The sequence below is a fragment of the Neolamprologus multifasciatus genome, chromosome 10 (genome assembly GCF_963576455.1).
Source record: "Neolamprologus multifasciatus chromosome 10, fNeoMul1.2, whole genome shotgun sequence".
NCBI lineage: Eukaryota > Metazoa > Chordata > Actinopteri > Cichliformes > Cichlidae > Neolamprologus > Neolamprologus multifasciatus.
Genome location: NC_140448.1, coordinates 25,207,988 through 25,233,312, shown reverse-complemented (window position 1 = coordinate 25,233,312; position 25,325 = coordinate 25,207,988). Strand labels below are relative to the sequence as shown.

The following is a 25,325-nucleotide window of genomic DNA, read 5'->3' as shown; positions in this document are numbered from 1 at the left end:
TACTGAGATTAAGACAATAATACTTGAGAGTCAGAGTTGGCACAAGGTGGATTAAGATCTGATTTTCGTTAGTCAGCCTTGTTGAAGGATGTCAAGGGGGGCTGTTGATATGTCTACAGCTGTTTGAAGTTTTCAGGACATGTAGTGTTGTTGTTCCATCTGAAGTTCATCATTTGAGGAATGCAGCAACATTTTTAAAGGAGCATAGAAGTCCAGTGTTTCCCGGGTTATATCTGGGACCACTTCAGCACACATACTGCTCTTTACAAACAGCAGTGACTGTTCTGTTTGTAAAGAGTTTTGCAATTCTCACAGCAGGTGCAAAGGCATGACCAACTACTTTCAGCAACTACATAGGTATTCAACAACAAAAGCATGTATGCAAATTAAATAGACAATTTGTCAAGAGTTACTCTTAAAATATAATTTCAAAAACAACCAAAAAAAGATCTCTACAGGTAAGTAGTTTTGTGCACAAGGCAAGATTTCTCATAATATATACAATACAATATTTCAGCCACAGGAAACTGACATGAGTGGCAAGCATGAGCCTGGCTCCTGGATGAAAAATCTTTAAATAGATGCATCTAAAAAAAAAAATTTTTGACAGCAGTAAATGCACTTCCACATACTGGCATTTTGCTAGTGCCAGTGGTGTGAGGGATATAACCACTCTGTCAGCTTTACAGAGGATATTACCTCCAAAATAGCCCTGGATGATCTTACCCACCAGTTACAGTTAGTTGCACTTTTGAGTTTGATCTAAAATTAACATTACAGGTCTTATTACATACTTTAAGAGGTATAATAACATTATTTAATTTATGTATCTTATTAACCCAGTGAGAGGCCTACTTTAGAGATCGTGACATAAAGCATTGCTGGGTCTAGAAACAATCAAAACATAGTGCAAGTCATTATTTTTCTAAACCCAGTCTAGACAACTATTTATGCTTATAATGCAGTGTTACTGGGAACAGGATTCACTGTTAAACTTTCTTTAATTATTTTTAAGTGTTTTATGTGGAATTATTTTATGCATTAACAATGAAAGGGGCTTTTTGAACAGTCTTCCTTGTATTGTAGGAGACACCGGGAGGCTTCAATCTGCTTTTATTTTGAAAGTTACACGCCCAAGCGGAAACCTTTTATTTTAAGGACTTTAGTTTTCCTCAGCTTCCGTTCTGCACTCTGCTGGGACCGCACCATCCGAACCAGGAAACCAGACGGCAGGTGAACTTACTTGGAATTGAAGCGCAACTGTCACGCAGGTTGTCGGGGTATGGAGGAGAGCAGTGCAGTTGGAGGACCTGGTTCAGATGCAGGAGTGAAACGGGGGTACTTTTATTGATCAACTACAAGCCAAGAGCGGAAGTTGTTTGACTAAAACACCCGGAGCGGACCGGAGAGCGTTCATTTGTCGGGTGGCAACGTGGAGAGAGGACTGTGTCGGAGTTTGCACCCGTAATTCAAAGGCACTTTGGCGGATAGGTAAGACGGAAAGTTAAGGAACAGGCGAACTTGCTGAGAATGGCTAGCTAAATAAGCTAGCTGGTAGAGACCTGCTTTTTCTGAATTTTGTTATGGTGCTCATATCAGGTGAAGATGGACTCAGGCTAAAATGCGCACCAGATTCTTTGCATAAGTATTAGCATTATGTCTTCCGGCTTTTACTGTTTAACGCTGACTGAAATAACAGCGGTATTTTAGCTTTCTGTTAGCGAAACTCTGTAAACGGATCCTGCCAACTTACCAGAGTTCTAAATATACATAGAGACGTAAAGGTGCACCCATCTGCTGAAACGTGTTACCCCTGCAAAATCATGGGGCCACCGTTTTGCACTTGTCTGTGTGTGTGTGTATATATAGATAGATGAAGAGAAAGACAGTGGGCGAGATAGTGCGCACCACTATCTATATATCTAACTATCATAAGTACTGACGCATTAATGGTTAAAGTGCAAACTGTAAAATTCAGTGGTTTGTGTTTGCACAGCCTGTGCTTGCACATCATGAAGGGAGATAGACGTACTGCTGCTGTGCAATTTGTTGAATATTGTTGTTGAGTGCATCACTTTACAATATGCCAGTGGATATGTGCTTATATATACATGCTTAAGTCTTTGCTTTTTTCATGTGTTTTTACTCATGGCATGGCTGTTTGTATTCATGCGTTAACTTTGTCTTTTTTTCCACAATAGTGATTTCCTGTTCCCTCCCTTTAGCTCCCCGGGCTCTTTGCCAATAGGTTGTTGGTGCAAAACATTGTTGAGACAGCCCCCCTCTTCTCTCTCGCTCTCTCACACTCACACACACAGAGTTTTGGGAGTATTTGGATAGTGTTCTCCTGTGATTGATGGTCAGGAGAAAACACAGCAAAGATAAACATTCACAACCGAGCATTTCTTTATATATAAACTTTATTGGGTTACTATGATAACATCGCAGTTAATAAACTGAAGGACCCATGATGTATCTTTTTTTTTCTTTTTTTGTAATATGTAAACAGACCTAGATATGGGCAGGAGCTGGTAAACCATCTTGGCTATAAATGCTGCAGTATTGTATGGTCAAAAATATGAATGTCACAGATTGATGATTTATGAGCTACAATTGTCCACAGCAGCATCACCAAATGTAAATTTTTGTATCTGATGCGTATCTCCTGTGACCACAAGGGAAGTTTTCTGTTTTCAAAATGAGTCACTTAAAAAAAATGTTGGTTTTGTTAAATGTCCCACAGTACGCTGATCACAAGGTTAACACTGTCTCCTGCTTCTCAATCAATCATAATTTGGTGATTAATTTGACGAAGTGCTTTCAAAATAAAGTTTATGGTAATGTGATAGAATAGCAGTTAATAGCTGTGACTATATTTAGAGCTAAGAATCACGCCAAAGTGGCTTCATTTTTTGCATAAAAGTGGTACATGTCAAAGGGTTCTTGCAGGAGATTAAAAAAAAACAAAAACCTTATATGTTATTATCGTTTAAACATGCCACGTGTATTAATCTCATATCTCTAATCTTAATCTGTAATGGGATCTGAGACACCAGGTCATTGATGTGATCCTGTCTCTGCTTCATATCCACCAGGTGAAATGAGCAGTGAGCTGAATGTGCCTATGGGTTCTCCAGCCCTAGGGGTCGCAGAGCATGCCCCAGACAACAGCGGGATGGACTACAGGGACTGGGTGCGACGTAGTTACCTGGAGTTGGTCAGCTCCAACCACCACTCAGTGCAGGCACTGTCGTGGAGGAAACTCTATCTGAGCCGTGCCAAGCTGAAGGCCTCCAGCAGGACCTCTGCACTGTTGTCTGGTTTTGCAATGGTTAGTCGGTTTAGTCTAATATGAAAAATCCCCACTAACCTGCAGGAAGGAAGTGGTTTTAAATGTCATGTTTGTGCTGTCCATTTGCATTCTTAATGGGATGTTAAAGTTGATGAATTAAGTTTTTGACAGAGAAGCACATCTTGTGTTCTGTTGTGATCAAATTTGGACAGCAATTTTCCCACAAAGTAACAGCTATATAGTTAACTTAGTTGCTGTTTTGTTATCTCCATAGTAATTTTTTTTTTTTTTTTTTGCTCATCAAGAAGCATTTATAGCTGTTGCTATGGAGAATAAGGCAAACAGGGCAAAACACATTGCCTACGAAACAGAATCTGACACTGACCCAGAAACTGAAATTTCATAAACCGCTTCATTTCCTGTGTGTGCCACCGGGTCTTTGCTGGGCCAATTCTGGCCCTCTTGCCTTATGCTTGACACCCCTGATCATTGGAGTTAGAGATTTATTCATGCTGAAGCCAACTCAAGCCTCCATTTGAGGGACTGCAGTTTGTTGGCTTTATTTTTCAGCCCTGGAAGCATGGTGGTTGTTATCTGACTTGAGAGTTAACATTCCAGAAAGTTTCTGAAGGCTTAGACTTGCGAAAAAACTGCTCTTTCTTAGTGGCTTAAATACTTCTGACCACAGTTAATGGGACCTCATACAGAAGGGTTAGAAAATGCCTGAAATTCTTTGCGTAGTATAGTTTGCATTGTGTTGGTGTGCTTTGATGTACTCATGGATGTAGAGTAATTTGGATATGTCTCTGTTTAAATGTCTCAGGTGGCCATGGTTGAGGTGCAGCTGGAAGTTCAATACAGTTACCCTCGTCTGCTTCTCATCGCCTTCAGTGTGTGCACCACCATCCTGGTGGCAGTGCACCTCTTTGCTCTGCTGATCAGCACCTGCATTCTTCCTAATGTGGAAGCTGTCAGCAACATCCACAACCTCAACTCCGTCAGTGAGTCGCCTCACGAACGCATGCACTACTACATTGAGCTGGCCTGGGGCTTCTCCACGGCCTTGGGGATCCTGTTGTTTTTAGCAGAAGTGGTGCTCCTCTGCTGGATCAAGTTCTTGCCTGTAGAATCTGGCAAGATCAAAAAGACAACTACCACATCAGCCACCCCTCTGGAAACCACCACCCCCTCGCAGCAGAACCCCGGCTGGCAGGCTGCTCTGGCCTCCACCATCATCATGGTCCCGGTGGGGGTGATTTTTGTGGTGTTCACCATTCACTTCTATCGCTCTCTGGTTCGCCACAAGACAGAGCGCCACCACCAGGAGATTGAAGAACTGCACAAGATTAAGGTGCAGCTGGACGGCCACGAGAGAGGACTCCAGAATGTCTGAAGACATGACGGCAGCTTTAATGACTTCACTTTGTCTCATATATTTATCAAACCCTCTCTCCCTTTTCTAAAATGTATTCTGGTCACCTTGAATACCTTGGACATGTCAGCAGTGAGCTTTAAAGTGTTGCAGTGCCGACAACCAATGTGTCCCAGACTGCTAATTTATTCTTATGGTGAACTTGTATTGTAGGGTTTGTGCAGTGACTTTTTTCTGTGATTTCAATCTTTAATCTGTGCTGATGAAAGGTCAAGTTAAAAGGTTTACAGAAAAAAAGGGCTATTAAGTTCTGTGTGCCATTCTTGCTATATCTCTGTTTTCATGTTAGGGTTGGGAGCTGGTGATGATTCCATTGTTGCAATGTTTGTTCAGTCTGAGAATGACTCGTTTTTTTGGAATCTCTTATAAGTCCTCACTTAATGGCATAAAAGTAACCAATAATTCTCAAAAAATTGTTCTGATTAAGCTTTGTTTATCATCTTGCCTTAAGTAATTTGCCATAATGTAATGTGGCTTTTGTTTGATTATTGTCTTCTCTGAAAACTGGTCTCTATGCTCAGCTTTATTTAGGCATAACTGTGACAGAGAGAGCCATAGCGTGCAGTATTTGTCATGCAAAGCGTAACGATACTTTTGAATGTTCAGCTTTTCCTACCGTTGTTACTGAAAACACGTTTCTTTATGCATCTGTACCATCCCTCCCACGCAGATGCCATTTTGTGGGAGGGATCATTATATTAATCGTCGTATACGTGACGTTATTATAATGAGCCGAGCTACTCACAAAGATGGAAGAGATGCTCATAATCCTGTGACGCGGTTATCATATTGACCAAGGTTCTACTTCACTAGAAAATGACACATTTAGGTGCCATCAGATTCGAGTTAAAGAGTGTGTGTCTGAAAGGGGTAGGAGTCTCAATCCAGAGTGGAGAAATTCTACTTTAGAGAGAGGTTTGTAGAAGGTCTTTGATGTCAATCATGGAATTGGTCAGTTTACATTTTTTTAATTAGTTGTACCAAGTTAAGGTTTAATATTTTTACAGCACTTATATCTGAACACTCATACAAGCCACATTCACCCACAAAGCACTTTCTGAATAACATGTATGCACTGGAAGATATTTCTTACCCAGTGCTACTTGGACACAATCTGTAGGAGCTGGGAATCAAACCACCAACTTTCTAATCATTAGAGAACCTGCTCTACCTTCTGAGCCACAGCCATCCTTATATAGAAAGATGCAGCTTTTTGCACCTACATGCTTAACTCTATAATGAAAGGTAAAGTGTAACTGCCAACAAAAACGCGAGTTGTGTGTAATTGTCAGATGGATTCTGTGAGAGACCCAAAGATTTGGATTTGTATAGCAAAGTCAATACTTGATTTAGGTTTGATGAAATGCTACTGAACCCCAGACCTCGTGCATTATGTGGTGGCCTTATTGCTCACCCTCAACCTGCCCCTCCAGTGGGGTATACAACAAACTGCAAGCAGCTGTGTGGTGTCTCTGTTCTGACTGGAGGGGAATTGTTAAACTAAGTATCTATTGTTGGTATGTCTTAAAAAAGCTGCATTCTAGTGTTTTTTTCAATCTCACAAATGCCTCAAACCCTTTTTTTTTTTCCTTTTTACTCAAATAGCTTTTACTGTCTGTTAAGACCTTGGATCCTTTGTAAAAGATGTCAAATGTGTCTATTCTGTATATACTGATGATGCACAAATTGCTTAAATATGAATGTGTTACTGTCCAAATATAGTTCTGCCTTACAGAATTATTGCCTTTTATGAAACGCTGTTTTGCTAAAGGTCATAACACAAGCACATCTTTTGTTGGAAATGTAGTGAAGCTAAAATGTGAGTTGGGTATCATCCAAATATTTGGAGGAAGAGTCACGTATGAACAGTCACAAAGTGCATGTAACGAGCATGATTTATGGTGTTTACAGTTTACAGTTTTTTAAATGTTTTAAGTTAAGTGCGGGTCCATGAACGGAAATCCGCACGGCGAATGACGATGTTTGAAAAAAGAAAAATGTTCAAAACAACATTCCAAATATGACTGACCAAAGTTTTGCTCAGTTATGTGTCATTTCTTTCTTTTCAGAACAGGAAAAAAGTGCACTTGTAGTTTAATTGTACAGTAAGTGTCGGTTTCTTATCAAAGAACGTCCTCCATTGTGTTGTGTTTGTTGCTTCTTAAATGGATACTGCAGAGGACATGGAGACCTGTGCTGTAAGATGTAATTAACACCCTGAAGGCTACCAAAAATAAAAATAAAAAGCTCTGTGTCTTATGTCAGCGTCCATTTTTAGGCACTGTGAAAAATAATTATTTATCTTCACTCTGTCTAATGAAATGAACTGACCTCGTGTGGCTTGACTAATGGCCACAGGAGGAAATGGTACTTGAGAAAAAGATAAATAAGAGCAAACTTTTCCTGTCTTGTTGCTCCTGTCCCAACCAGGTAAACTAGTTTTGATAATCTTCTCAGGATGAGACTGAGGCCTGAAATGTCCAAACGTTCTTCAAAAAAAACCCCAAAAAAAACAGTCTTGTAATGTGAGGAGGTGTTATTGAGCTAACAGGTCACACTGTGTTGTTTTGTGAAGCATTCCTGCAGTGCTACATGCTAATAGTAAAAACATCTTCAGACTACTGCTGTCAAAAACATAATGTCTTAGACAAACCGTTGTAAGGAACTTTATTTTACGTCCTTCAGATATTCTTTGAACATTTCTTTAGAAGGCCGTGAGAACGTCTTCAACGCTGTGGGAGGATTTCCTGCTAGCTGGGAACTTGCAGTTGCCAGTATTATGAAATAACTGTGACTGATTAGCAAGCCAAAGAGACCTCCTGAACAGCACGAGACAGCAAAAAAGTAAAAGATCTCCAACATGCAATATCAATATGATAGTGCACTTTTTTAGCATTTTGCATGGCTTGAACGATCCACGGTGTTTAAGGCCAGAGAGGTTTCTGTGTGTGGCACTGAGTTAAATCATCACTCTTAACAGTTTGATAAAAATGCTAAACAGTGACGATGAATATGGTGAGCAAACAGGAATTCTTGGACTCCTGAAATGTAAATTCTGCTTGAAATCATTTGTTTAGATGAGTGTCACCAAGTGAAGTTTAGCCCATTTCTAAGACTAGTGCAAAGCTCTCTATGAAGCAGCGAGCATGCCTCTGCTCAGCAGTGGAGGACATTGTGCATATTTTGAAGCACTTAACCTTTGAAAGACTCAGGTCTTGTAAGAGAAACAGAACTCTGTCCAGGATTCAGAGAACCATTAAGCCGGCTGCGTAAATACTACTGAAGGACGCTGGCTTTGATTTAAAAACAGACTTCAAAAAGAGAAACGTGAAACATTTTTGTGTCATTTTAGAATTCGGTCCAACATTTAGAGCAAAGAGAGAATTTGAGATTCAGTAAAAAGAGACCCATGCTCATACATAGAGCTTTAAACATGGGTTGTCATCAAGGACTCTATATTTGCTTAGTTATAGAACACCCTTTCAGAAAGGACCTTCAGGAAAGGCAATCATTCATAGTTTGCAGTACATATTACCTGTGGTGTAGCACAGAGTTCAATTTTTCGGTCATTTTTTATTTTCTGTTTACATCTCTTTTTCCACTAGGAAAAATCACCGACTTCCATCAGGTGTTTTTCTTTACTGCTCCACAGACAACTGTGGAGCAATGCAGCAATGCACAGTTCAAACCACATCAAGTTCGCCGATGACACGACTGTGTCAGCATACAGAGGAGGTGCAGCAGCTAACGGACTGGTGTAGAATCAACAACCTGTCTCTGAATGTTGACAAAACAAAGGAGATGATTGAGAGCACAGAGAGATCACTGTCCACTTAACATCGGTGGATCCTCTGTGGAGGTCGTCAAGATCACCAAATTCCTTGGTGCCCTCCTGACCGAGAACCACTCCTGGTCCCTCAACACCAGCTCCATAACTAAGAAGGCCCAACAGCGTCTCTATTTCCTGCGGAAGCTGAGAAAAGCCCATCTCCCTCCATCCATGCTCACCACGTTCTAGAGAGGGACTATTGAGAGAGTCCTAAGCAGCTGCATCACTGTCTGGTATGGTAACTGCACCGTATCCGATTGCAATACCCTACAACGAGCATTTGAGAAGATCATTGGAGCTTCTCTTCCCTTCATCACAGACACTTTTAGCACCGCTCCATCTGCAAAGCCACCAGCATTGTGGAGGACCCCCACACACCCCTCAAACACACTCTTCACCCTGGTGCCTTCTGGAAAGAGGTACTGGAGCGTCCGGGCCCTCGCTGCCAGACTGCGGAACAGTTTATTCCCCCAAGACATCACACTCCTGAACACACAGTGACTGGAATGACACCACACACTTCATACACGTCACTACCAAGCACTTATCTGCAGAATCTCTCTCTCTCTCACACACACACCTTCAGACACCAAGTTCTTTTTTACACATTTCCATTGTTCCATATACCAGGATTGCAGTGATTGGTTTCACTAAGGTATACTTAAGAGCATCTCAAATAACCATTTTGAGTTTGCAGTTTAGACTTTACTCAAGATTTTACTTGCGTTTACACGTAACCTGTTTATAGCACTAATGTTAAACGCATATGTGCCAGTTCACAGCTTTAATTTGTCAGGTTGAGGTCATTTTAGCTTCTATGAGGTCAATACTTAACAATTTAAAAACAAAAATCCCCATGTCTAATATACACCCTTTAAATTCTTTACTATTCTTTTCACTCTTAGAGTTTGTAGTCCTCTGCATTAACCATCTGAACATCTTTTCTTCTCTGGTCTTGGTACTGCACTCTGTACTCCAATGCAGCACCACCAATGTGGAAAAAAGAAACCAAAACCCAGAGTGACTCTGAGTGGTATCAAACTAAGCACACAAAGGTATGTTAACAATCCACATATTTGGCTAGTACACAAGAATGTTGTGTGACATTCCTTACTTGGTTGTCAATCCAGGGCTAAACATAGGCCTATAAACCCTATACATGTATACATAATTCTGTGTATGTAAATATGTTACCTTTGAGACTTTGTGTATTCTGCCTTGACTTATATGTTGCAAATGTCTAGCAAACAAAAAAATAATAAATAATAAAATAATTTTTCTTTATGACTCCACTTTTTAACCATTTATACACAGGGAACACCGACTCACCTATAGTTTGTGATTTAGCATTGATAAACTAAAGGAGCACTGATGGTGGCTTTAAACAGTCACATACTTCCATTAGTTGTGTCAGCTATAAAAAACCCCAAAACAAAACACCCATACATTCATTCTGTGCCACTTGTCCAGGCCCGGGTTTGCGGGGGCAGTAGACCCTCTCCTCGGCCACCTCCTCCTGCTCTTCCAGGGTGACCCCATGTGTTCCCAAGCCAGCCAAAAGATACAGTCTCTCCAGCACTGCCTGAATATGACATCCCCTAAATACCTCACCTAGGAGCCCTTACAACAGCACCTTTTAATGCACAGGAATGTCGTCTCTATGCCAAACTCCTCGTCAAGCTTCTCACCCTACCTAACACGGTAAGGTGAGACCATTTGTAAAATAACAAACGAGTAAAAATCAAGCTCACTCTCAGTTCCAACAAAGTGAAATTTAATATCTACAAAAAATGTGGGAGAAACTAATTTCAGTCAGAGAAAAAAAAAAGCACACTTTCTCAGTAACATGACTTGAACATTTCGGTATTGTACTGGAGATCATTTTCTAAATTTACTTTTTTCTGATCATCATTTTAAATTGCAAAATTAATCTGAATTCTAGACAATTAAATTAACTTGTATTTACCATGTCCTCTTCTTCCTTGGGGGAAAAAAAATAATCACTTGATATTCTCTCCATGAACAGTATTTTTCAGTCTGCCCTTCTCTTTTGTGGCCTACAGGGGGCATACAGTGCACATTTTATGTTTATGAAAAGCTACAGCCTGGCAGTGAAATTCAAAATGTGCAAAACCACTCTCAGCATTTTTTTTTTTTTAATAGGAGGAATCCTCAAAATGCTCTTTACAGTAATATTTCCAAAAGGAGACACAAACCTCAAATGTTCATCTGCATTTTTTGAAGCTATGATTGTTTATGCTCCCTCGCCTTAACATGTATACGCTAAAGTATATACAAGAACTTCAAGACTGTCAAATCAGTAATAAAAACATGTAGAAGGCTTCATCAAGAATACAGGTACAGACAGTATACCCTCTCTGACCTTTAAACAGTTAATCATAGGGGGCTGTTTTTGCTTCACAAAATGTCAAAATAAATACCAGCTTTTACAAAATTAAATAGATTCTGAAGGCAAAAGAACATGTTCACAATGTCTCACAGGTTTAAAATGGCATTTGAACTAATTTGTATGTAAACTCAGGGAAAGAAGAAGTGAAGCTTTCTGTGGTATTCGGTGAAAACGTTACTCAACTTTTTAAAGATCTTAGTCATTTTGTTTCTAACCAGTTCATAGTCTATAAAAGTAACATGCATTCAGCTGTAGAATAATATGTCGCACAACTTCAGGCTAATAATAAAGACCGTGTCACTGAAATCTAAAAAAACAAAATAAAAAAACCCAAACAAAAAGCTGACTGATTTTAAAAATTTAGAGATGTTACATCTTGCAGATAACATCCTAAGATTTCTAATGCCCTTTCAAATGAAACAAAAAAAAGTTAATGCAATAACAAGCCCACAGATCAAACAGAAGAGGTGTAGCATTCTGTTTGATCTGTTGGAGCTGGGACCCACTGGGGAATGTTCAACAAACTGCAAGGAGTGTTTGTGTTGACTCATATATCGCAACTTTTTCAACGCCTTCTGACTCTGCTCGATTTTTTCTCTCTACTCCCAACAGTGTCCGTACAGATGCTGCTGTGATTTTCTTGTACAAATATTGAGATCACAACATGATTATCTCATTATTTTCTCAGACACATTCTGTTTTTCATCAGTCCGTCTATGCATCTATTTTCCGGAGCCCCAGCCTATCGCAGGGCAAACACAGAGAGACAGACAATTTTGTGTCACCAATCACCCTAACATGTACGCCTTTAGACTGTGGGAGGAAGCCGGAAGCTTTGAACCCACCTGTAGGGTACTGGTGCTACTTTTTCATCCACCAAATTGACAATCACACTGACTATACACACATAAAGTGTGTGTATACTTCACTGAACTCTACAAACAGATGGAATTCCTGAATAGAAGGAGACAGGATAGGATGCAGTAGGATGCTTTGAGGGCATCCTACTTACAAGTTTGGCCATTCACAATAATGACATAATCAAGCAGTGATCTATACCTAATAGAAGACCAGCAAACTTGGCTAACGGTGGAGAAACTCCTAAATGTGACCTTCTGCAAAGCCCTGTTTTAAAAAGAAAATATACACCTTCCTAAAGAAAAACTGTGAGAAAACAGGCAAATAACACAGAAAAAAAGAAGCGTATATCAGACAATACTTCTCTGGTATATTGTTACTTTGAAAGTTGTTACAATGTTAAAGCCTGCTATGATCTGCGCTGAGCATTACAACAGGAAACCTATTCATTATGCAAAAACTAGTAAAACGTTCTGACATGGTGTGCGTCTGTGTGACACAATAAAAGTAAGTACCACAAAGAAAAAACAAAAGAACTCAGCATGCAGTTAAAGGACTAATGTCACGCGTAAGGCAGCTGAACATCTCGGTCGACTTCCCCGTTCAAAAGCTCTGCAAAGACGCTGCTCGACAAAGACGCTCATCAGAACAGAAGACAGAAATGTGTTAATGAGCATTTGGTGTTTTTGGCAGTTTCTTCTATTTTTAAGAGCCACAGCTGTACAGCAGAAGAAGAAAGCAGTTTTTGAGGAGAGCACATGAGCTTTAAGATGAGGATGCTTAAGCGAAGCATGTCCACTGCTTCCACCAACGTTTCCCCTTGCAGTCAATGACACGCTGGGAGGATTTGGTAATTTAACACATGAGCAGCATTAATAACTTTGAGGAGATTTTGACAGGGCTGCTGGAGTGTCTCAATAGTTCCACCTGAAACATTTATCATCGAAATTTCTACTTTGAGGCTATGAGATATGTAACTTCATCGTGAACTTCTTTAAAACTGAAGCTCTTCTTTCTTGCTTTCCTCTCTCTCTCATAATCATCGTCATCAATAATATCAATTATCATGCACAGTTTGTCCCGATAACCTACACATTCAAAGTTCATTACCCGCCCCGCCCCGCCCCTCAAACTTCAATACAACATGCCACAGGGTACAAAACAAAAAGAACACAAAAGGAAAAACAACAGAAATCATCACCTTGACAGGTAACATAGCTTATAATCAGTCTAAGGCAAAAAGACAAACTAAAGAACAAGTAGTGGGTTAGTGAATTTAGCTTTCTGAAAAACACTTTTCGTCCTCGTCCTCACCAGCCTTCGTCGTGGGAAACCCTCTGCACTCCTGCACGGCCTGATTTCCTGGCTGGCGTCTACATGGATTACTGACGTGGGGAATGTTACACCCTGAAGCTCTCTCCTTTGCCATCAATATGGCGCAGACGCAGATAAACATCAGTACCAATGCCCTGCATAGACTGAATAGACAGAGAGCCACCGAGGTACTCCGCATAGGCCCTAGACGTGGGTAGGCCGAAGCCAAACCTGTACAACACACACGCAACAGGTTTAAGGTGATTACGTGAAGTGACAGAATCACACCAGGCTGAAAGTGATTTACTGTAGGTGAAACATTAAGCTGCAGGTAAATACAGGCAGCCATCAGAGCTTTTACTGGCTCATAAAGAAGCCTACTGGAATCATCGAGACTGGATAAAATCAATACTCCTCTCTTATCTCTGACACAAACAGAAGCGCATCTGTAATGAGCTTACCCATGCATAGGGTTAGACTGATTCCCACTGTTGGTGATGTTGTTGAAGAGGTTGCTCATGCGGGGATCCTGTGCACTCTCCTCAGCTGTGCTGAAGTGGTAGTCCATCACCTTGTCTATGATATTGTGAGGGATGCCGCCGCCGCGATCCGAGATCCTGAATTAGAAAGAAATGGCAACAAAAACTTGTAACGATACCTTCCGTTTTAGGAAGTCTCCCCTGCAGCAGTGAGGAGCGCACAGATTTGCAAAGGAAGTACAAATTATTGGTCCTACACATTAAAAGAAATCAACTGGCCTGGTTTGGGTATCTGGTCATCATGCCTGGACAGGTAAACCTGCTCAGAGGCTCAGGACACACCTGGATTACAATTCTGGCACTCACCTGATGACAAAATCTATGTCGTTATTAGCGATGGTGACAACCACATCGGGGAGATTGTATGGGGTGTCCAGATGGCTCTCCATGGTGGCCCTGAAGATACAAATTGAAGATCGATGTGACAACTGTACTCCCATTTAATAATAATCCACTATGCAAAAAAATATATCTTTTTAATAATACTTTTATTTTTCTACAGTCTGTCAATCAGAGGAGGCAAGCGCGAGTATTCAGCTCATTTAATTGATTAACTGATGCAATCCACTTTTAAATTTGTGTGCTAAAAAGCAGATGTGTAGTCTAAACTACATACTTTTTCAGGCTTTTGAGCGAACAGCGAAGATTCTGTTGCAAACCTTTTCTTCTTGTGCATAATACTAAATTAAATTGTGCCAGAGCCACTGTTGTGACACATGAAAATCTCACTTTTTCCAGGTGGATGACACACAATACTCTTTCTAAATGCTGGTCCAATAGCACAGTTAAATTTTTTTAAAAAGGACCCGTGTGCACACCGACTTGGACTTGGCTTCTATGTCCAAGCTGAAATCAACAACATTCTCTACACTCGTTAAAAGCTACATCAAAAGAGCCAGTCATTTTCCAAATTGCACCCCTTCTCTCCCGCTGTTGCCCTGGAAACCATTAGCTGTTGCTACACTGGTGCCAACATTAAGCCAGCTCCAGGGCTCACTCACACCAGTCAAACAGCACCAACTGAAATCTTCACTGCTCTTCCTCGATGATCCTTTATTGCCATCACATCATTGCTCATCTATTATTTTACTGATTCACATAATTTTTCACTGTCACACACAAAAAAAAAAAAAAAACCCAGCCAAATCATTCAATATAACTTTATTTAACACAAGCTCAGGTCAGTGGACATCCCCGTGGGTGAGTGAGTGGTTAGTTTACCTCATGGCGTTCTTGAGGAGCTCTGGCAGGATGTAATCCAGAGGCAGAAGGATGAACGGGAAGCGAGCTGCTACGTGTCCGTTGATCCTCACCCTGGGCGAGTTACCGTACTGGTGCTCGCAGAGACGTCTATCAAACACCAAGAACATTTCTCAGAATATTGAAGACTACAAGGTCAAAAATATATACAAATTCTCTGCCTCCACACTATGAGTGAAATGAAACTGTTTCATGACACTTTTAAAAAAAATATTAATGACTTTTGTACCTGATTAAAAAAAGGAGGAGGAGCCACACGTAGTGTAGGGTGTTACCATGGACAAAGCACTAAGTAAACCTCACAGTTATAGAAAAGGTGTTAGTTTTGTCTGCGTGGGATCAGAAACCAAAGCAGTGGACCTACTAATGCTGCTGGATGACAATTACAGTTCATACAGTTCATTAAATGGAAGTCCAACTTCATTCATACAAATGTTAAACTGTAACGACAGAGAACACGCTGCATCTCTGATTGTTTCTTTGCAAACTTCCTTTGAACTTGGTTAAAACAAGTCTATAAAAGGTCATTTGATTAGATTAGCAAAGACAAACAAGAATGAGAGCCCATTCACAGCTCCACACGCCATTTCTGAAAGGTTATCTGATGAACTCGGTCAGCACAGGCACAAAGTCACCGAAAGGTGAGATAAACTAAGCCGTACCAAACACTCACCTGGAAAAGTCCACCCACTTCTCGATGATCTTTTTGGGTGAGAGACGTCTGCATATGATCCCAACAAAATCAGGCTGAAATGAACAAAAACAAACAAACTTTTAGTCAAGTCTAAAAAGTATTTCACAAAATAACTAAATCCCCTCTGATTAATCAATACTGTTGGTTTAATTACACAATAGCGTTTACTTAAATAGCCAGCTGCCAAAACAAACATGACGTATTTTATGCTTCCTTGTAGCTGAAGGTAAACATCATGAAACCAGCAACTTCTATTTGACAGGATCCTGTTGTCCCAACCCAACATTGATCCCATGTTTGCAGAAAAGCTGGACAACTATCACCTTTCCCCTTAACAGTTACCGCATGATTTGCTCTGGGTAACCGTTCAGAGGTTTTCAAATCCTTCGAATAACAGTTGCACGTACATTATCTTCATGAATGGCGAGATGGTGCGTGGCCAGCATTCGGATTCCCAAACGAGAGCACAGTGTTGTATCCAGGAAGTTGCGGATGACCATCTCATCCTGTGGCAGCAAATAAAAAAAGCAACTGAAACTTCACAGTTGAAACTAACTTCTCAACTCTAACAGCTTTTGGTGAATCACAGCAAACGTGAGGCAGTCTAAACTGCCAAGATTGCTGCAAAGCAAACATGAGGAGTATCTTTTATTTTAGCTCTACCTCCCATAAAGGTTCTGACATAAAGATGTGATTTAATGACCATTAGAAAAGTTTCCAGGTTTTTCCTGTGTAGCTGCAAATGCAAAGACCTCCCTCACTAACGTCTAATGCAAACCCAGTAATTTAGTCCTGTAGCAGGCCTGAAATATGACATAAAGAGCATCAAGGGTGACTCCCTGAAAGCTTTAAGGGGTAAAGAGTTAAAGGCAGATCAGCAGCTTTCTTAAGAAAACGCATCATTGTTAGCTGAGAAAGCCTTAAATAGTCCAAATAATAAAATAGTGTTTAATTACACTGAATAACAAACAAACTGACATTAATAACCTGACCTATGCAGACCGAGAGTAAGTTGTTTGAGTAAGGAGTCATTTCCAGCAAATGGTGAATCAGGTCAGTCTTAGTATCTCTGTACCTGGATGTGTCTGCGACACTCCCTGAAGCCTTGTGCCAGCATTGTGACCACATCCTTGTGGTCGTCCAGCAGCTGCCGCACTAGTTTGCAGAAACGAGCCTCCACGTCCTGATCCTTGATCTGCAAAAAGAGATGCTTCACACTAAACCCGAGAAACCCGACGTCTAAAGAAACAGCCTGCTCTAAGAAGAGCCTTTTAATTATTTTGGATTTTATATTTATTCTGGCTTGAATGACTCAACGCTTCATGTTTACCTGCTGCACTGATAGGGTCAGCTTCAGTGCAGCAACGACCTCATACTCAACACTTCTACTGCTGCTTCCATTTATGAAATTGTCCGTTTCTTTCACGACAAGGGCTTCACATTAACAATTGTTTAAATCCATAAATGATGTATTGAGAAATAAATAAAGAATGCACAGGACCAGTCGAGCAATTCTGTGCAAACCGCTGTTATTTTAAAGCCACCAATGAGAGAATTCAAATGTAAAAGCAAAGCAGGTTTCAGGCATACAGATAAAAGCCGGATGAGCGTGACCTGCCTCTGTAGCACAGTGATGTTTTTAGACACTATGATTTCCCCTGAGAGCTATTGTAGTATAGGTGACTCCAACCCAGAGTCACATTATCTGATCCTTTGTCTCTGTAGTTTTCTCTTAAATCTAGGGACCTTTTATTTTTAGCTAACCTCGCGTCGGCCTCATCTCTTTAGAAATGTGTTTGTACAAGAGAACAAGAGGAGTCTGAAAGTCTCAGCACAGTGCAGTGTTTCAACGCTCCATAAAGAAGGCACACACCTTTATAGGCACTGAAATAGGTGTTGTTTTTTCTTAACCTGACAATGTTAGGGTTACATTAACAGAGGAAAACATGTTCAGCCAGTTTGAAATCTCCAATTATACATGTGCGAGCACACTGAGCAACTGGGTGTACTCGTCTGCTTTGTCCAGACCTAAAAAGAACAGAACACAATGATCACTTTGCTACTGCATGCAGCAGTCAGTGAGACAGTTTGGCACTGATAACCACGTCTGCCCAGGAAATGCATTACAGCTAGCAAGCAAGGATGACTGTGATGAAACATGTGTTATAGCCCTGACAGTACACAAATAAATACAAATAATAATCAGTGTAGTAGAAAAGCTACAAATCCTAAACTCGATAGCAGAGAAGAGTTATCCACTAACCTTCCCTCTACGACCTTTCAATGCCAAACAGAATGATTGGCGAGAAACAGATTTTCATTGACTCGAACAATGCATACGGCTAATGTTTCATTAGTTTTAATAACAGAGTCGCGGCTTGTTTACTGCATCAGATGAGCCAATCCTAAAGCTGCTGCGGGCAGATTCATCACGTCTCGTCACGTCTCGACAGCAAAAAGGTTCACACTTCCTGTTTTTGCTCATGAGCAAACCCACTCCCTGAGAAATAAAACTCTTGAACTTGTGACCCGTGTTTGTGCGCGTGTGTGTTTACTGTTCGTGTTTGAGTGGGTCGGGCACTCACCTCTGGAAAGTCACTGAGCATGTGATAGGCTCTGATATACAGTTCATGCTGTGAGAAAAGAAGAGAGATGCGAGCTATGGTTAGACCGATTTCTCTGTGATCGTTCACTCAGCCAGAAAACATCACACCACAAGCACTGTCCCCCCTGACTGGGCCTCACTGTGTTACTGACAAGCCCACGTGAGGCTTACACGTGGCAACTTTCACCAAGCATCAATGGGATGAGTTTTCTGTTACTTGCAGAGTTGAGCAATTTCTCTGAATCAGAATTCTGCTTAAATGACTAGACTGGCTTATTAAAATCCATCTGATCATCTTGATGTGCAAAAGTTGGAGAGTTAAAAATCAGTTCCAGCAATTATTTCACTTCTGATCAAAGAGCTAAACAGTGAAGGTGCAGCCACTCTGACATCACAAGCAGTGGCACAGAAAAGGAGCTTTTGCTTTATGTAATCGACACAGAGCGGTTCCGTGATACCAGAAAAGGAAGGAATCTGGGTGAAAGTTCACCAGCAACGAGACATGCAGAGGCAGCGAAATACTCAGAAAGTGCTTGCAGGGGAATTAAAGGCTCAGCGGGAACAATGACAACAACAATTCTTTTGGTTTCAAAGAGTCTTTTATATCCAGACACAAGCGTATTTTTCTGGTTAAATTTTTGAGATATATGTATAAAGGAGCTTTAAAGGACCTCTGTCTGAAATGGCATCTGAAAAACTAAACAGCCCTGCAAGATCAGAATCCAATGATGTGGACAGTTTCTGCTGGAAGAAACATTTCCCATGAAAAATTAGGAAAGTAGAGAATGACAGCATAGTCATTAAGTATGAGTAATTGATATGACAGGCCTAAGTCATGTGTGAAATAACAGTATCAAAATTATTTACTGGACAGGGTGTGGAAGTGATATCGTTACAGTTAATCAAAAACAACCTTGCCTGCAAAAAGTTTGGAAGACTGTCAAAACAGTGTTTTCGATGTCATTTAAACCCTATTTATGATTTAAAAATAGTACAATGGTAAATATAACCAAATCTGAGAAATTGCATTGTTTCAAAATATTTTGCATTTGGTGCCAGAAAATGATTCCAAAGTAGTTGCGACAGCTTGAAAACGAAGTGGCAGGAAAACAAACCACAATTAAGTGCCAAAAGACTCCTCGAATGGCCACATCAGGTTGTTTCTGAAAGTGGATCAATCTCCATAGACTCCTGTGTTAAAATGACCAACTAAACAACCCCGGAAAGCATCCAGAAAATAAAATAATGTTTTGTGATAATAATGGATTGGATTTATATAGCGCTTTTCAAGGCACCCAAAGCGCTTTACTATTCCATTATTCATTCACTCTCACATTCACACACTGGTGGAGGTGTAGCTGCGGCTATGACGGTAGCTTGGGGCAGACTGACAGAAGCGAGGCTGCCATATCGCACCATCGGCCCCTCTACCAGTAGGCGGTAGGGTAAGTGTCTTGCCCAAGGACACAACGACCAGGACAGAGAGCCCGGGGATTGAACCAGCAACCTTCCGGTTACAGATGCGCTTCCCAACCCCCAGCGCCACGGTCGCCCTGTGGGACTTTTTTTTCTGCTTCCTACATTTGGATACTGTTGAAGCTAACCGTTAAGAGCATGGCAGCTTAGACTGACAGGTGTGCTGACACCTTACTGCCTGCGCTCACCTCTGCTAAGTCAAATAACTGAACTGAACCTCTCCACTGTGTTTGCAGTGTTGGTGCCTTCTGATGTTTTTTTTTAATGACAAATAATAAGACAAGCTTTCTGATAATGACCATCCAGGCAGCCTGTGCTTCAGTTTTGTGTATTTGCCTGTTACTAAGCACCACTTATGTGTTTATAAGCATGTTTATGATGCATATTGCAAACCAAGCTTCCTAAAAAAAAAAACCAAAAAAAAAAAAAAATCAGATGATAGCTTAAAACCCCATCACTTTGTCCAAATATGGGAACTTCCACCTTAAAAAGTCAAATGTGCAATTTGTTGCAGAAATATGCAATGCTTTTCCTGAAAAACAACATCTGCGTGGCAGAAAACAACACCTGCATTTATTGTTCAGCATTAATAGTACCCAGGACAGTTTTACCACAAACCCAAATACAAACATGTGCTTTCAAATCACAAGCTGCAGCTCCTGCGTCAGCAGTGACATTGATGCTCTTTATTTTAATAAAAAAACAGAACGGTACAACATTCCTGGTATGACCCATCTTTACAGGATATGGATATCCCATAAAGAGTCTACAGGTTGTTTGATGTCGCCATTATGTGTATAAATAAAACCCCTCCTTTCAGTTCTTGCAGTCGTACCTCAGCTTGGTATTGAACCATTAACCTGCTGTACCTCTTAATGCACAGCCATACCTCCCCTTTGGCACATCAGAGTGGACAGGGAGCATCTTAAGAGAGCTTTCAGTCAAGACTTTCCTGCGCAGTATTGTTACTTTCTATTTATATAATCAGTTACAGGGCCAACTTCCTGTATAGCTCAGCAATCTGTAAACTGTATTTGGGTGTGTCTGGAGAGCTGTGCGCTTACCACTTGCAGAATCGTGGGGTTGCAGCCAATAATGAAGGGCAAACTACGGAAACCCTTGATGCGATGAGCGATTCGTACAGGCAGCTCCTTGTGGAGGTACTTGCCACTGCTCTGTGAGCGTAGAAACACACAGAAATAACAATGAAGAGTCTCAGAAGTCTCATTATTGTTACACTTTACAGAAATCCCAGCACAGCTGAAATATTTACCAAGATGTGGTGTCCATCGGCAGACTTCCCAGAATACAACAGGGTTGCTAAAGTCAGTCGAACAGAGGCCTAGGGAGAAAGCGGCGCATAAAATTACACACACATTCATAACAGCAGGGTTGAGATTGTGTTTTAGTTTAAAGTGTGCAGCCGTAAAAACACAAATGATTGTTATCCACATAAATGACTGGCTGTTTAGCCTGTGACAGATAAAGTCCTGACAGTTCATGCCGATTTTTAGCTGGGACACTGAAGGACACTCCATACTTGTCTTAGCTGTACACTCTGGTCCAGGTGACGAGCAGAGCTGAGTGTTTGCAAAACATAACGAAACATTTTCACTGCGGTATATAATTTATATTCAGAAAGTCCATAATCTGGCCTTTCAAACTGCAGTAACTCAGAAAACTAAAGCATTACTTTGTGATTGTTTGATGGCGGTTAAGTCTACCCAGACACAGACACAGAGACCTGGAGCTGTGAAAGCAGAAAAGCCAGCTGTCTTTATCCAATCACTACATTTCTAAAAAGTCACACATGTAAAAACATTAGCAACTTTTTTTGTCTGTGAACTTATTTGCCTGGTCGTGAAAGAAAGGTTCCTGAGACTAAAAGCTCTGGGCACTTTGAAAAAACTGCAAAAGTGCTAGAAGCGAAACATCTAAAACTCAGCTTGTTATACGCTCGCTGCATGACTGTGTGTTTTATTTCCTCTCGTGAGGCCAAGCCTTCAAAAGCATGCACTAATGTCGAAGGCAGGATATGGATGTACAAAACAGCACTGCTATGCAGAAACAATGAATCATTTGCTTAGTGTATTATTATGTTCTCATTTGGTCCATTTTGGTGCTGTAGATAATAGAAAGAACACATGAAACACCCCCTTCATATCTGCACACACAGAGCCTGAAGCAGAAAAAACGGTCTGCAGAGAAAGTTGATAACCATCTTCGTGATACCTGTTGTCACTGACTAGGTTTGTAGATTTTGTTGACTCAATTTGTTAAAACAAAGCCTGAAAACTGTTAAATCACAGTTCTGATAATTGCTTTAATTTAACAAAATGCATTAGAAAGAAAAGAGTGGCTGCAGCAGACACCCTTCATTGTTTTAAATGCAATTAAATGTTAGAACTTCGCTCTTCTCTATACACAGCCCACAATTAGCTATCCTATCTGCTAACGCACTGCCAACAGAGAACCATGTTCAGCTCATTACAGCTTCAACATCACCTAGATATCGTTGTTAGACTTTCTTGTAAGAGTACGTTTGTTTTCAAGAATTATTTTCGATCTCTATATCGATTAGAATATAATCAGATTTAAAGAAAAAATATTGATAGAAAGACAGGGAAGATATATATCTCTCAGATAAAGTCAGTGTCTGACAGTGATAGTTACAGAGGCTAAGATGGAGGTAAGTCACTGTGGTAAAGCCTAACATTTAATACTGTGCTCAGTCATCACTGACTAATGTATGTAAACTTGCCACATTATTAAACCTTACAACGGAGCCACAACTCCACCAACCACATGCATGTGCACTATAACAGTGCACATGAATGCAAGCAATGTTATGGTGTGCTTCAGTACTTTATAGCACTCCAACTCTGCTCACCAGCTGGAGCAAGTCGTGGCATCAGCTCCAAAATGGATCTGAGGGTGCCACTGCGAGATGCCAGTAGCACAATCTGAGCTAGCTAGAAAGACAAGAACACTAAAGAAATGGTTCATGGTTTGGATTTCCTGTTAAATCACTGCAGTAGCCTGATTAAATCAAACATACTACAGTGTGATAAAAAACATAAAAACTGTAGTAAATGTTAGAATAATGCATCCTTAAATTGCAGGTCCAGTCAATAACATTCATTCACACCCCACAGTAAGATGCAATTTGCAGGTGCAAAAGTAAAAAGCATTGTGTAAATACACGCAGAATGCACAGCTGTATGCCTGGTGATGGTCTACAGATCTGGGAACAGATCTCAAGTTAGAACCCAGGATAAATGGAGCCTAACAGGCACACCTAAGTCAAACAGGCATCAGTTTTATAAGCTCTAGCTGTGTTTACCCCAACAGGACACTGACACTCCAATGCTAAATCGACATGCACAAGTGGAGAATGTACAAGTGGAAAAACACTACTCATTGCTCCAGGATCTAAATGCTAAGTAATGTCAGTGCAGTCCTAATCTTTACAGTAGGTCCAGTGGGTCCTACACCCGCAGGTAGGACCCACTGGAAACAACAATCTGCTGGATTGGTCGTGTTACATTATGTATACTGATGCAAACATTAAACCATCGCATCGATATCACTGTACAAAACAATAACATTTGTCTTCCGTAAAGTGATAATGTTGTTGTTGGGTAGTGTTTTGTTTCAGTATTTCAATTCCTTCCTCTTTTTGCTGTAAGAGTACATCTTATACTCACTCCAGTGAAGTAAGTGAAAAAAAACTGAAGAATGTGACCAAAACAACAAAAAAACTGAGCCAAGAGGAAGAAAATCATCTATGCTATTTTTATTGGTAACAATAACAATAATAATAATACTAGTTAACATGGCGACCATTATGAATCAAAGAATCAGTAATCATTCATGAGTTGTGTTTTCTTTCTTTTATTTCGCTTGAAGGCAAAGTATTTTAGAGATTGGCAGAACAGACTGTTACACTTGCTTCTCATTAACTGGGTCAACGTCAGCTCAGCTCCATCGCTGAAACTTTACACCATCAAGTCTCCTGTTATTGGACAATCTTCTTATATCTATAGTGTAGCTAATATTACAATTTTGCGTTGGCACCTCGTCTGGTCCGGTAAACATCAGCGACAGCAAAGAACCGACGTTATATACGTCTAGAAGCTCAGCAGGCTGTAGATAAATTTACCCGGGCGTTGCGTTCAGGTCTTCGGTACCGGGCATGTCAGCCGCTTTACATTATTACTGAATTATTATTATTAAATAGACCATTATAATTCAATACACTATATGACTTAAAACAACAACAACAAAATAACAGAACAAAGCACGCTCTTTACTTTTGCTAGAGGAATCTCCGAAATATTAAAGGAAAATTACAAATTATTACAACTACAGACACTGCAATGTAGGTGACAGCTTTATTCCTTTTATAGAAGGAAGTCGTTTTTAAGCTTCTAACTGACAAAACATTAGTTCTGAAGGCTAAATCACTGCTCTTTTAAGTAGCAGCATGTCACTGCTTTTCCACCTGCCCCTGAACGTAGCACAACCTAGCCACAGCTAGCTACAGCTTGCTAGCTTAGTTAAGAGTTCTAAGACCTTTTCAGGAGAAAAGACCGGGAACCCGTCACATTTATTACCTTTTCTGCAGAAGAATCTATTGCAGACTGGTTATAAAACGACGTGACAGTCTTCGACCGCTCTCGTGCCATCTCTGAATATCCCTGCATCGAGGACGTTGACCGAAATCTCTGGCTCCCCGTGCCTGCCAGCGGCGGTACTGTTTTGGTGGCGGGGGCCAGCAAGAAGGTGCCGAGCCTCGGCCTAGCCCTGCTGGCTGCGCCGCTCAGCATCTCAGCCGCTACACCCGCCAGGACCAGCCGCATCTGGAGATGAGCTGTGTGTGCGAACAGGGCTGCCCTGCTCTCATACAAACACGGAATATCACAGTCGCTACGAGGCCATTAGGGTCGCGTCGTACCAGAGCACAAAGGCACGTATCTCTGAATACAGTTGCGTTGAGGGTGCAGAGAAGGCTTTGTGCGCATTGGCCAGTGGGGAAGAGAGCTGGGGGAACGACATGACAGCTCAGCCAATCAGTCCACCGGAGGCGGAGCGAAGCAGCATCAACAACACCCCGGAGCCCAGCGTCTGCAAAGCCCCCCCCCCCCCCCCCCGCAATGTACTGTTCTGTACTGGAGGCAAAGCAGGAACGGCCGGTTGTCAAATTGCACCAGTCATAAGTTTTATTGGCCGACTTGAGGCTGAAGGGGACATTTTAACATAGAGTAATCTCTCCACCCACTCTTTTCTTGCTACTCCCTTGTTCGGTTATGTCTGATCTTAATCAGCTACACTGCCATGCCAATTTTTGGTCCAAATTTATGTTACTTATGAATCGTTTATGCAGGTAGAAACGAGCTCAGGACCATTAATTAGAATGCCTTTTGCTACTTAGGATTTTTCCTGTTTGTTGAAAAAAACAAAACGTGGTTCAGGGCCCTGCAGTTAGTGTTTGCTGTGTGCCTGTTAAGAAGTGAAAAATGCAAATCCCACAAGTTTTACTTCCTGTTAAATAAATGTAAATAATGATAGAGAATGTCCCAATAATCCGCCCCAAGAACCACGGATTGAACCGCC

At 41.0% G+C, this 25,325-nt stretch overlaps 2 protein-coding genes across 3 annotated transcripts; one reads left to right on the top strand and one right to left on the bottom strand.

Annotated features, from left to right (window-relative positions):
• The first annotated feature begins 1,168 nt into the window (after positions 1 to 1,168).
• On the top strand, positions 1,169 to 6,978 carry orai2 (ORAI calcium release-activated calcium modulator 2). Of its 2 annotated transcripts, XR_014876289.1 has the most exons (4): positions 1,169 to 1,491; positions 3,096 to 3,331; positions 4,116 to 5,679; positions 5,715 to 6,978. XR_014876289.1 is itself a non-coding variant. In XM_085173699.1 (3 exons), exons 2-3 carry the CDS (start codon positions 3,101 to 3,103, stop codon positions 4,683 to 4,685), a joined length of 801 nt encoding a protein of 266 aa, XP_085029825.1. In that variant the 5' UTR covers positions 1,169 to 1,491; positions 3,096 to 3,100; the 3' UTR covers positions 4,686 to 6,978. The 2 variants fall into 2 exon arrangements, 1 of the variants encoding a protein (XP_085029825.1); XM_085173699.1 differs by having other exon boundaries at positions 4,116 to 6,978.
• Positions 6,979 to 8,313: 1,335 nt separating this feature from the next.
• bckdk (branched chain ketoacid dehydrogenase kinase) lies at positions 8,314 to 24,730 on the bottom strand. The gene is made up of 11 exons (XM_085173697.1): positions 24,326 to 24,730; positions 20,983 to 21,051; positions 20,774 to 20,884; positions 18,214 to 18,261; positions 16,704 to 16,823; positions 16,036 to 16,134; positions 15,608 to 15,681; positions 14,896 to 15,024; positions 13,981 to 14,070; positions 13,597 to 13,752; positions 8,314 to 13,366 (listed from the first exon to the last, which is right to left on the bottom strand). The coding sequence occupies exons 1-11, from the start codon at positions 24,569 to 24,571 to the stop codon at positions 13,222 to 13,224; spliced, it is 1,287 nt and encodes a 428-aa protein (XP_085029823.1). The 5' UTR covers positions 24,572 to 24,730; the 3' UTR covers positions 8,314 to 13,221.
• Positions 24,731 to 25,325: the final 595 nt, after the last annotated feature.

Coding starts and splice junctions, on each gene's coding strand:
- orai2 (XM_085173699.1), top strand. CDS start 3,101: ATGAGCAGTGAGCTGAATGTGCCTATGGGTTCTCCAGCCCTAGGGGTC. Junction 3,332..4,115: donor TGTTGTCTGGTTTTGCAATG/GTTAGTCGGTTT, acceptor TAAATGTCTCAG/GTGGCCATGGTTGAGGTGCA.
- bckdk (XM_085173697.1), bottom strand. CDS start 24,571: ATGCGGCTGGTCCTGGCGGGTGTAGCGGCTGAGATGCTGAGCGGCGCA. Junction 21,052..24,325: donor TAGATTCTTCTGCAGAAAAG/GTAATAAATGTG, acceptor CTTTCTCCCTAG/GCCTCTGTTCGACTGACTTT. Junction 16,135..16,703: donor AGTGTCGCAGACACATCCAG/GTACAGAGATAC, acceptor TTGCTGCCACAG/GATGAGATGGTCATCCGCAA.